Source organism: Euleptes europaea, chromosome 18, assembly GCF_029931775.1.
Source record: "Euleptes europaea isolate rEulEur1 chromosome 18, rEulEur1.hap1, whole genome shotgun sequence".
NCBI lineage: Eukaryota > Metazoa > Chordata > Lepidosauria > Squamata > Sphaerodactylidae > Euleptes > Euleptes europaea.
The window spans coordinates 16544743-16557749 of NC_079329.1; the positions used below are offsets into that span (position 1 = coordinate 16544743).

At 40.7% G+C, this 13007-nt stretch overlaps 1 protein-coding gene across 1 annotated transcript; it reads left to right on the forward strand.

The window, feature by feature from the left end:
- The first annotated feature begins 225 nt into the window (after positions 1-225).
- Positions 226-9494, forward strand: LOC130490535 (vomeronasal type-2 receptor 26-like). The gene is made up of 7 exons (XM_056864359.1): positions 226-281; positions 2137-2428; positions 2526-3383; positions 5044-5271; positions 6045-6171; positions 8157-9026; positions 9361-9494. Exons 1-7 carry the CDS (start codon positions 226-228, stop codon positions 9492-9494), a joined length of 2565 nt encoding a protein of 854 aa, XP_056720337.1.
- The last annotated feature ends 3513 nt before the right edge of the window (positions 9495-13007 follow it).

A 13007-nucleotide genomic window follows, 5' to 3' on the forward strand; every position in this document is an offset into this window, starting at 1 on the left:
TTGGCTTTGTAAATATCTAAAGGGTCATGCATGAGACTTCACAGAAGAGGGACATTTTGAGGTCTGGGAAGCATTTAGAAGCAAAAGGAACACCATGTCAACAGTGGTTTTCTGTGGAAGAAGAGACAGTTGTATTGGCTCAGATTGTGAGGCTGGAAAAATGAAGACTAGAGGCAGAGATATACCAGAGTATAGTAATGAAGCATTATGAGAGGTAGGGAAACCATGAAGGATTATGAGGATAAAGATGAGATAAGTATTTTGGATCCAGAAGATGAGCAGTAACCAACATAAAGAAATCAGGAATATCATTAATAGTAGAATGGATAAGAAGAATAAGTGACTTTGGTGACAGACTGCTGGTTGAAGATAGGAGTCCAGGTGTGACAACCAAAGACTAGAGAAAAGACTTCTACAGTCAAGGCAAAAAAGAAACAAATTAGTCAGACCATGTAAAATATATACGGATATGAGCTTGTGAAAATGGAATTTTGCTTCTGCAGTTGTGTTCCCTGTAAGGCAATAAGTTTATGTTGCATTCTGTTCACTGTTTATAAAGTATTTTTTTAAAAATGCCACAAGTTCATTAATGACCATTTGGGCAGTGGATGTTGTTGTCTCAACCCTTGCTAAATTTTTAAATTAAGTGCTGGACCTTATTGGTTGGGCAGTTCATTGGCAAGCCTATGGGAAGGTTCAAGGGGCAAACCATACAACCATAAACGTTGTGCTGTTATCCAACCATCCTAGCCAAGGTGACTTGGGATGAACTAGTTGCTTCAGGGCCTCATGCATGAATTTTTGAGGTCCTCTATGATTGGCTTGCTAAGTTACCTTCTTTGGCTTTTTCTGTTTCTTCTTGTCATGGGATAGGAAGGAATAAATAGGCCTGGTCTAAGTAGGCCATTCATTTTAAAGGAATAGGAAGGGTTGTTCGTAATGAGAGCTAATTGACAAGCACCCTGAGCCAACGGGCATGATCAAAGGAGTCATTCATGAATAGCCCATCATTCATCCCTACTCATTTCATTGGTTTAGCTTTCCGAGGAAATTTGGGGGTTGTCTTCTTTAACCTAAACACATGTGAGCTCATGGCCCCATCAAAAGTTGCAGGGAGAAATTTTAGCACAGATTTTGGCTAATGGAATGGTGGTGGCTGAAATGATCAGTCTGGGAGAATCTTTCAAGGATGTGCAATAACCCTCCTTGCTCCGCCCAGAAATCTCCATATCAGTGGAGTACCATAATGGGCATGATTACACAGAGAGCTATAAATCACAGTTAAAACAGAAAAAGGGAATTGACAGTGGAGGTCAGGCCTGGCATCACAATTGCGGCACCTTCCACATAACCTGCTCAAAGGTAAATTTCATCATTTCATTGAATAGTTCCACCAAAAATGCCTGTCAGATGTACACTTCCCAGTTCAATCAATAATGTATTTGCCGTCATAGACCATCAAATAAAGTGAATTTACATAGTTAAATAGTATAGGGTAAAACAAATACAAAATTGATTTGCTGTTAAAATGGATAAAAATGGCAAAATTATCAAGATACATAGCTATTTAATATCAAAACAAATACTAAATATGGGTAAAATTTGCCAAAGACTGAAGATAATTTCATTCAGCTTAACTACACTGTAAGATTGATAAATGGTAAATATCTAGATCATCTGTAATCATTCCAATCAGTTTCAAACAATCAGCATTTCGCAGAGGACTAGATCCTATGAAGACCTCGTTCTCATTTCTGTTGCTCCCGTACTACCTGTTAACAAAACATTTTGTGAAATAAGGTCACTCAATATTTCTGTACAGTTTCAACTTTTCAGTCTTTAAAACAAAGACCTCTGATTCTCTGAGGTAAACTATTAATGGCCACATAGGGATTTATCTAATATTCATCATTCCAAATGATCTCTGTATTTTTCTCATGGCATTGAGGTGAAAATGACCTCTGAATAACAAAACATCATTATTTAAAAAACAACTAAAGAGGGCTAGTTTGAAAGCAGACAAATTCATAGTGTGATGAAAAAGCTCCATGAAAGAGGGGATATAAAGTTGAAGAATTAATGAAAGGCATATTTTTATTCTTTGTTAATCAAGGTAGACTTTAACTGTCATTACAGATCGATCCCAAAGAACTATCAACACAACTTGGCCTTGGCTTTTGCTGTACAAGAGATCAATGAGAATCCCAACATCTTACCAAACATCACTTTGGGCTTCCACATCTTCAACAGCTACTACAATGCAAAGATGACCTATAAAGCCACCCTGAGCTTGCTTTCTTCCCAGCACACGTTTGTCCCCAATTTCAAGTGTGAGACACAGAGCAATCCAATTGCAGTCGTTGGAGGACAGAGTTCAGAAACGTCTATCCATATCGCCAACACAGTCGCCATTTACAAGATGCCCCAGGTAGGTCTTCCATACAGGGCTATGGAAATGACACTCCTTGCACATGTTTGAATGGTATGCTTCATTCTATCTCAAAAATATATATGCTTTTTTCCAGCTCACTTATGGATCATTTTCCCCAGTGCAGGATAACAAATTGCTATTTGCTTCCATGTATCAGATGGTCCCCAATGAAGCCACTCAATATATGGGATTTATCCGGTTATTTCATTACTTCCAATGGACATGGACTGTGCTGATCGCTGTAGATGATAACAATGGGGACAGGTTCTTGCAGACTGTGGTGCCAATTCTTTATGAGAGTGGCATCTGTTTTAATTTCACAGTAAGATTACCACAACAGACTTACTTTGAAGATGTGGTAGATGTGCTTTTAAGGCATCAAAAGTATTTTACTATTTACACTCACAGCAAAGCCAATGTGTGTTTTGTATATGGAGAGAACTCATCCATGTTCATTATGAGACTGTTGTTGTTTCTAGGTCCCTTCATTTCATTTCCTCCCCTGCATAAAGTGTGGATTGTCACATGCCACTGGGACTTTGGATCCGTTTCTTTCCAAAGGGCTTGGGATGTAGAAACCTTCCATGGTGCTCTATCTCTTGCAGTTCACTCCAATCAGCCACCAGGATTCCAAACATTCCTGCAGTCGGTAAGCCCTTCCTGGGCAAAAGGAGATGGTTTTATGCAGTACTTCTGGGAGCAGGCATTCAGTTGTTCACTGAGGGATCCAGTTGTTCATGGGGACATCAAGAAAATGTGCACTGGTGAGGAGAAGCTGGATTCTATTCCACTCATTTTGTTTGAAATGAACATGACTGGCCACAGCTACAATGTCTACAATGCTGTCTATGCAGTGGCCCATGCTTTGCATGCCATCTACATATTCAAATCTAAATACAGGACAACTGAAGAAGTAAGGAGTCCAGAGTTCTATAATCTGCCACCATGGAAGGTAATTGTATCATAAAGACATTCTCGTATTTTCAGTGCAGACGTCAATTAATTTTTATTTTATTTTGAATATTTGAATATTCTGAATATTTCATTTCAGTATAAAGATCTGTGTTGCATACCTCCATCTCAAAATGTTGGAAGTAGCTTACCAAACATAAGCCCATAAAAGCGCAGTATACCTAACATACAAAAATAATAAAGCACAATGAAACAGCATGACAGGAGACACATTGCCACTTTTTTTTTTTGCTGCTTTTAGCAGTTTGAGTGCTCTGAATGATTTTTCTGGTTCATTGGATCCATCTGCTTACACATCACAGCAAAACAAACAAATAAAAGCAGGTTATCGATAAAATCTTTAACCTGAGAGACTGCAAAAACAAAACTTTCTTTCCCAACCAACTGAATGATTGCAGATGTGGAGCCAAGCACAGTTATCTTGGGTCGGACATCCAGAGCCCGGTACTACAGGGGAGAAACGAGCCGATATCTGGTCCTCCCCCCTCTTCACTCTGTCAGTGGATGCACACAGATCAGATCCTCTGAAGATCATGATGACTGGAGAGCAGGGTTATGTGTTGGTTAGGCTTTCCTTTAGCTAACCTGCCCTTAGTTCATTGGGGCTTTTATAGGTAAGAACCAGGAACATATTGCATTCCACTTCAACCAAACTCCCAGCCTGTGTAGATCTCTGTTATCCACTACTGCTATTGTGTTCAATGTATGTACAACCCAGGAGCAAGTTTCTCGCTGGGATATTAGCTAGGTTAAGCCTTTATTATGATAAAGAGAAAATAATATGTCTTCTATCAGATGGTGATGATCATATAACTTACAATGGCACTGTATGCCCTGGCAGCAAAGAAAATAAGGACCAAGGCTATCTCTTCAAGAGCAGTTATGTAAAACTGATTTTGTTTGTGGTTGTTGTTTGCAATGTTTTATCAAAATTAATTATTTTAAAGTCATTTATGTTATTGTAATTCTAACTTTATAGCCTGACTTTTATTATGTATATTTATGCTATAATGTGTTATATTTGCTGATGGTGTTTTGTAATGGCCTACGTATGGCCTATACAAATCCATTCATTCATTCATTCCACCACTGCTGGTGGATAGATGATAATACTTCTTCACCAGAAGAAATTTCTGAACAGCCTCCTCATTGTGAGCCACACTGAGTGCATTACATCTTACTTACTGGCAAGCAATTGAAGCATCAACCAGTTGTGACCAAATGATGTCTCTAAAGGCAGGGCCATGCTTGGTGGACCAGTCACAACTGGTAATAAGGACCTATGAACTACAGAGTTCTAAGCCTCAGTTTGGCAACTCACCCAAACTGTGGCTTAATCCTTTGGGGGAGGAGTGTAAACCAGTCCAGAAAACACTAATTCCTCAAACCCAGATTTACCTAATTATCAATGTAGAGCCCCACTGCCTTCTCTGGACTGTTGAAGACATTTTTCATGCTTGCACAAATAACATTCAATGATCTTAGCCTCTCCACAGCAATTCCACTAAAGTCATAGTCATGTACGTTGTACACTGTTTGGTTAAGATGTACAAGCACAGAATAATCTAGTCATACTTTGCCATCTTTGCAAAGACCATCGTAATTTTTTCCGCATTTGTGTGCCATTTCCTCTCCATCAGCTGAATTATTTTCTAAGGAGCATCATGTTCAACAACAGTGCTGGAGACACTGTTTGTTTTGATGAGAATGGAGAACTGAAAGCTGGTTTTGATCTTACAAACTGGGTAACGTTTCCAAATGGATCTTTTGTGAGAGTAAAAGTTGGTAGATTGTATCCTTGGGCTTCTCGAGGCAAAGAGCTGACCCTTAATGATGATCAAATTGTATGGCACAGAACCTTTAACCAGGTGAGACATAAAATCAACCTCTTGAGTGTATAATGAGTAGAAAAAGTTGTATGTCATCTCTTTTAGAGCACTGCCTGCCCCTCACATATGCGGAGAGATCATAATAAGCATTTGACCTCATGGGTTGGATTCAACCAGCTTTTCCACTGGTGAAAAAGGTAGGATGAATCCTCTTTGACCACCCAAAAAAAGCAATGATGAGTTTATGGGATCTGTCTATATGAAAGCCATGTGGTACATGTGCTGTAGTAAGTAGTGGACTTGGGCAAGATTGTGAGAAAATGTATTACCTCAAACTTTTTCCTCTCAAAGAACTGTCTTCCCAACCACTTCATTTCCTTGTCTGCTTATGTGCTTCCACCACAGAAGCTAGTTTAACCCTTCTGAAATCGTTTCCATTTTAATTGTGCTAAAATGCCACAGAAACAGTCATAGTATTTAATGATTTTTTTTCCTGAAAGGAAACAACTAGTTCCAGTGATCTGAACAGATTCATCTTTAACATCCAACAATATTTTAGGCCGAAGGTCCTCAAAGACAATATCTGTGGCCATTGTATCGGTAATTTGCATCAGTAATTGTTGTATCAGTAATTTATCACATGTGTAATTCTCTCTATGACAATTATCAGTCAAGAAAGTACTCAAAATCACCATATGAGGAGAATTGTATCATGGAACGTTTCCATATGACCAGTACTAGGGCAGCCAGAAGAGCATTTGTTCTCCGTTAATATGTGCTTGATGTTATTGGTCCCTTTTGGTTATGGACAGGTGGTACCCCTTTCCGTCTGCAATGAAAATTGTCATCCTGGCTATAGCAGGAAAAAGAAAGAAGGGGAGGCATTTTGCTGCTATGATTGTATTCCATGTCCAGAAGGGACAATTTCTAAGGACAAGGGTAGGACTTACAATATATGGAGTTGTCATTCATAATATTAAGAAGTTTTGCAGTCTGTGATCTTGAAAGAATTGGAACACCAGCCAATCACTGTTTCTCTTCTGTAGATAATATGATTTTAAAGGGGTTCTCTTGAACTCAGAAATTATCTCAGAAAACAACAAATTATAACTTATGGAATTTGTCTTTCCTTCTTTCCCAAAGTGATACAACTTTGCTTATTATAAGATTACAACATAGCATCTGTCAGGTGTTTGTAACCTTCACCTCTTGCTGCTGTTACTTGCTCTACATTTGGATGCTCTTCAAGCCTGTTCATACATGGCCACAAAGTTGTATAACTGGAAGTTACTGACGCTTTTCAGATGCTACACTCAGTGTTTATTAGAAAGTCCACCACCTTGCCAAGACCTTCCTGATATGTGTGGTCACCATGCTGTCTGAAAGGGGCAAAGAATGGATTTTCAATATGGGTACATTAGACTTTAGCGGGGGAAATTACTCTTAAGAAGTGCTGGCCCATGGCCTAACCTGAGGCACTTTTGTGGCCATGTGGCTGGGGAGGAAACAAAGGGGAAATATTTCCCCATCAGCTCCTCGGAGACTACAGAGAGCTGTAGTGGTTTTTGGTGATGGCAGCTTGGCTGGCCAAAGGTAAAGGTAAAGGTCCCCTGTGCAAGCTCCAGGTCATTCCTGACCCATGGGGTGATGTCACATCCCGACATTTCCTAGGCAGACTTTGTTTACGGGGTGGTTTGCCAGTGCCTTCCCCAGTCATCTTCCCTTTACCCCCAGCAAGCTGGGTACTCAATTTACCGACCTCAGAAGGATGGAAGGCTGAGTCAACCTTGAGCCAGCTACCTGAAACCGAATTCCGTCGGGATCGAACTCAGGTCATGAGCAGAGCTTTTGACCGCAGTACTGCAGCTTAACCTTGGGTGGCCAAGGTCAGGGTTAATTAGGCCAAGGGTTGTGAGTCTCCCACTGTGGCAGGAAACCTCCCAAGAGCAACCACTGCTTCTGACCACTGCTCTGCTGGCTAGCAGGACAAAACACTGAGTATCCTGAGGCAGCTAACTTTCCTAAAAAACAGTCCATAATTTGCTTGTGGGTTTGGGAATCAGCACTCTTGGATCAAAATCCTTTAGTAGTTTGGGTCATAGGTTGCAGGCTGGAAATGAGACATGGCACCTTTCACCTAATTTCCAGTCTATTATAAAGAAAGTTGATGGTAACACCAGCCAAGTTTCAATCCAGGATCATGTTGTCCAAAAGCTGATAGTCCATGCTCTGCCTTTGTTGCAGCTTGCATATAAAAGTTAAGGTGGGGGGGGAGTTAAGTAAATGATGCAGATCAGCCATCTAATAAGATCTAGGTAAAGTAGGGTTGCTAAATTTGCACCAACCCATTCCAGGAGCTCGGAGGGATGGGCCCTGGGGAGGGAGAATGCTAGTGAGGCTGTGACATCATAGCATCTCCCATGTGGTGCTCTGGAAATTCTTACTGTCTCTACGATACAGGCCATACAGTTTAGGGGGCATTCCTAGAACACTGCAGATGGCCACATAGAAGTGATGCCACAGCATCTGTCATACGGTCGAACAGCAGGCAACTGTCAACCCTAAATTTAACCCATTATAATGTTTCATGTAATTGGGGAAGTGATTCTGGTACAAGTATAATCCCTCTGTTATAGAGAGAGGGCTTAGATAATAGCTGTCCAAAGGCCACTTAGCGAATTTATAACTGAGATAAGATGTGAATGGAGGCCTACCTAGTTCATTACTATACCGAGTGCATACCAACCGTTGATTTGGAACACCAAGAAATAAAAAGAAGCCTCATGATTTCATAACAGCTGCATGAAATCCCTCCCTTCTTAATATCACATCTCAAAAATAGCCATTTCTCTGAAATAACTTCTTTCTCTGTATGTTCCTCAAAGCCTTGAGACATTAAATGACAATTCCTTTTTTTCCCCCAGACATGGATGCCTGTGTCAAATGTCCACAAGGCCATTATGCCAACAACAATCAAAATCAATGCATCCCCAAGGTCCTAAGTTTCCTCTCTTACAAAGAACTATTAGGAGCCACCTTAGCAATATTAGCTATTTCTTTCTCTTTGATCACCGCGTTGGTGCTTGGAATTTTCATAAAAAACCAGGGAACACCCATTGTCAAAGCTAACAACCGGAGCCTCACCTACATTCTCCTTGCCTCCCTCCTGCTTTGCTTCCTCTGCTCTTTCTTTTTCATTGGAAAGCCAGGAAAGGTGACCTGCCTTCTCCGACAGACTACTTTTGGGATTGTCTTCTCTGTGGCCCTTTCCAGCGTATTGGCCAAAACCATCACTGTAGTCTTAGCATTCATGACTACCAAACCAGGATCCAAGATAAGGAAATGGGTTGGGAAAAGAATGGCCAATTCTGTTGTCCTTTTCTGCTCCTTTATTCAAGCAGGCATTTGTACTCTTTGGCTAAGTACTTCTCCTCCATTCCCTGATGTGGACATGCATTCAATTACAGAGGAAATCATCCTGCAATGTAATGAGGGCTCTGCTATCATGTTTTATTGTGTCTTGGGCTATATGGGCTTCCTGGCCATTGTCAGCTTCATAGTGGCTTTTCTTGCCAGGAAGTTGCCAGACAGTTTCAATGAAGCCAAGTTTATCACGTTCAGCATGCTGGTCTTTTGCAGTGTTTGGCTGTCCTTTGTTCCAACCTACCTGAGCACCAAAGGGAAATCCATGGTGACTGTGGAAATTTTTACCATCTTGGCCTCCAGTGTGGGCTTACTGGGTTGTATCTTTTGCCCTAAATGCTATATCATTGTGCTGAGGCCTGAGCTGAACAATAGGGATCAGTTAATAAAGAGAAAAAAATGATGCATATATACTGTTATTTTCTACTTTCAGAATATGGTTTCCAATGGGTATGGGGATGTCCTGGTGATATGGACTGCAACCTACTGGTGGATGGGCTTTGGGGATGAGAGTGATCTCAGTGGACAATAATGCTATGGAGTCTACCCTCCAAAGCTCCAAAAGGGATTCTTTGTCTGTGGTCTAGATAACAGTTATCATTCAGAGAGACTGTATTTCAGATGTATTTCTTCAAAATGTCAGAAAATGATAGTTCCATAGTCTCCTTATAGAACATTTTGACAGGTACGCTATATTCATTGAACATCTGAAGGAAGTGAGGAGGATGGCTCAGTTTAACAAAATATGTCCAAAAAAGGACCAGATAGTTAATAAGGACAAGTTGTCAGAACCACCAAGCTTTTCTGCTGGTAAAAAAGTAAGGAGGCATGTTCTTTGACTACTTACAAAAGGCTATAGTGGGAATCATGGCCCTGAATGTCTAAAAAGTATGTGAGATATTGGCTGTCATAACGAAGAGAATTAGGTGAGATTGAATAAAAACCATTGAATGTCATCCAGCCCAATGTCAATTACGGCATAACTATCCCAAGACAAGTTTGCCAGGCCTAGCCTGGCCTAGCCTGGCCTAACCTGGCAACAGCAGAAGACTGGGTGGGGTGATAACATGGGGGCAGCCATCAGTGATGGTGTGACATCATTTCTGGTTTTCCTTGGATTGAAATCCTTCATCTCTAGTAACCATCAAAAACTTTATGGCTTTAACGAGATGTTTCCAGTGATTCATACTGAAGTGTGTCATCAGTACAGATGTTCCAAGAAGTGACATCATGGTGTTGTTGACGGTGATTTTTTAAAAGAAATATTTGCATTTCAGATGAGGTATGCCTGATACAGAAGGTAGACTGATGGATCCTTTGATGCTTCCTTACTAGAAGGAGGGCCCACTCTTGTTCACTCAACTTGCAAACCCTGTAGGACACTGGGCTTATGATAGGAAATTGGAAAATTCTAGTACAGGCCATCTCCAGAACCTTCCATTTCTCCCCCCCCCCCACCTTCCGCCCACGGGAAGCTGTGGTTAACTGTGGCAGGCATAAAGCCTGATCCTTTAAAACTGTCCACTGGCTTCAGGATGATGGTGGAGCCACAGTGCCAAAAATAAAGAGAATGATACCATCATGGCACAGATTAGCACTATAACTTTCCTCTGCTATTGGAAGTGGAAGCAAAGATTTACTCAATAGAAGCCAGGAAAGTACAGGCAGCACATACAGGGAAGGTGGAAACTAGCCATTAATGACAGAACAAATGTGATTTAGAAGAAGAAGAGTTGGTTTTCATATGCGGGCTTTCTCTACCACTTAAGGGAGAATCAGTCCAGCTTACAATCACCTTCCCTTCCCCTCCCCACAACAGACACCCTGTGAGGTAGGTGGGGCTGAGAGAGCTCTTAATAGAGCTGTGAGTAGCCCAAGGTCACCCAGCTGGCTTCATGTGTAGGAGAGGGGAAACCAACCCAGTTTACCAGATTAGCATCCACCACTCAGGTGGAGGAGTGGGGAATCCAACCCAGTTCTCCAGATCAGACTCCACAGCTCCAAACCACTTCTCTTAACCACAACACCACTACAGTACACTATACTCTTTCTGAAAGCTGGATGGTAAGACATTATCTACGTGATGTGGTGGCACATGATCGGACAGTCGACCGTATCATTAAATTTGAATTTGATATTGTCATCATCTACCTCACTTCTTTTCTAGAATCTGTCCCATCCTAAGGGATCCTGGTAGAAGCATGCCTACTACTTCCACTTCCTCAGTAATATTGTACATCACCAGGGCAGTGAGGAATAAAACTGTGCTTCTGTATGGGTTGGTGGAGGAGGGGAAAATTGATCTGGCTTGCGTGGCAGAGTCCTGGTTGAATGGAATTGATGGGGCATATCTGTCTCAGTAAACTCTGCTTAGTTATGCAGACCTTCATCAACTATGCCACAGAAGCTGGGGAGGTGGGTGGCTATCATCTTCCATGAGTCTTTCCCCTGTCAGAGATACCCCATGCTAACAATAACTGGAATGGTAAAAACAGATTCCACATTCATCCTAAAAGTTCAAGTTTCCATCATCAGATATTATCAGGTGATAATGCTTACATCCCAACCATGTTAATACAAAATAAGAATTCAGCTGATACAGTGTAAGTAGTCAAAAACGGTCAGCATCTGGCAGTCAATAAATTTTAATGTATAACAAATGTACAAGGTTATACTTTCAATCATTCAGCTATATTTAAACAAGTAAATTACAATTCAACAATGATAGTGTTATTTTCACACATGGAAAAAGTCGCGTAAAAAATCTTATTTACAGCTCATGAATAATAAAGGTAAGTACAGTTCATATGTAGAAGCAAAGTCTATGAAATGATCATCCCATGAGCAGAACAGGTTCCTGGTGGATATTTTCCTGTTTCAATGACTTCATCAGCCGCTGAAGCATGGATGCGGTGATCAATAATATAGTTGTATTATTTATTGCTTTGTATAATTCTAGAAAAACCGGCGGCGTATTTAACAAGTGTCACAGACAAATGGCTTACTTATAAATCAGCTCATAATTTCTAGTGATCACCCCATCCACGCTTGAGCAGCTAATGAAGGCATTGAAACAGGAAAATATCCACCGGGAATCTGTTCCGCTCATCGGATGATCATTTCATAGGCTTTGCTTCTACATATGAGCTGTACTTACCTTTATTATTCATGAGCTGTAAATAAGATTTTTTACGCGGCTTTTTCCATGTGTGAAAATAACACTGTCATTGTTGAATGGTAATTTACTTGTTTAAATATAGCTGAATGATTGAAAGTATAACCTTGTATATTTGTTATACATTAGAATTTATTGACTGCCAGACGCTGATTGTTTTTTGACTACATCCCAACCATGACAAGCTTTACTTATTAATTCGTACAGACCAAGTGTATTTTCTGGTCATTTAGGAACAGCAGAAAAATCAGAAGTTGTCCAAATCATGAACAAAGACAGGGTTTCATGCTTTAGCATGTTTTCCCCTTAAATTATTACAATTGCATGCATACCTATTGAATGAAAGTGTGCCAACTCCAGTTGCCATTTGAGACCAAGGCCAGAACCATCAGCACCACTATAATTAAGAGGGCATGCCATAGTCATTACAGTTATTTTCCTATGAGATAACAAATTTCCAGAGGTGACTACAAAAAAATAATCAGTTCATATAAAATCCCCGTTAATCAGCAGGGCTTGGATGTATGTTCGGAGGGGGCTCTGTCAGTCTTCTATATCATCATTTCTAATTTATATGTATAGGTAAGGTACTTTGCCCCTAGCCCTGATTTGAATGGCCCAATCTAGTCTAATCTTGACAGACCTTGGAAGCTAAGCAGGGTTGGCTCTGGTTAGTCCTAGGACTAGAAACCATCAAGGAAGTCCTGGATTGGCCTGCAGAAGCAAGCAATGGTAAACCACCTCCAGTCATCTGCCTTGTAATCTCTTTTCCACCACCATCATTTCCCCATTGGTTCCCTCATGCATTTTAACAACATGAAAAATGCCTAAGTCGAGTAAAAGTGGGATCCAACTATAGTTTCAGCTGGTGAAAAGTAAGGAGGAATCATTTTTGACCACACATAAGGGCTATGTTGAGAATCATGGGACCTACATGAACAAAAGGCATGTGAGGTGGGGGCCGCAATATGGAGGGAACTGGGTAAGACTGAGTGAAAAAGCCAGCTGCTGGATGCAACTTCAGTTCAGCATTTAATCATTCTTCTTTTACCCCAAAGACTCTCACTTCTACTTCATTTTGGGGGGGAAATAAAGATGATTGTAAAAATTGACTACCCTACTGTGGTGCATTTCAAAATTTTGGGAGGTAAGGGGTGGAGAGAAACCCAATTAATCG

Excerpts from the sequence above, each read along its gene's own strand:
- LOC130490535 (XM_056864359.1), top strand. The coding sequence starts at position 226 with ATGAAGGATTATGAGGATAAAGATGAGATAAGTATTTTGGATCCAGAA. Across the intron at positions 3,384-5,043 it reads ATAATCTGCCACCATGGAAG|CTGAATTATTTTCTAAGGAG; the intron begins GTAATTGTATCA and ends CCTCTCCATCAG. Across the intron at positions 9,027-9,360 it reads GCTGAGGCCTGAGCTGAACA|ATCTGAAGGAAGTGAGGAGG; the intron begins ATAGGGATCAGT and ends TATTCATTGAAC.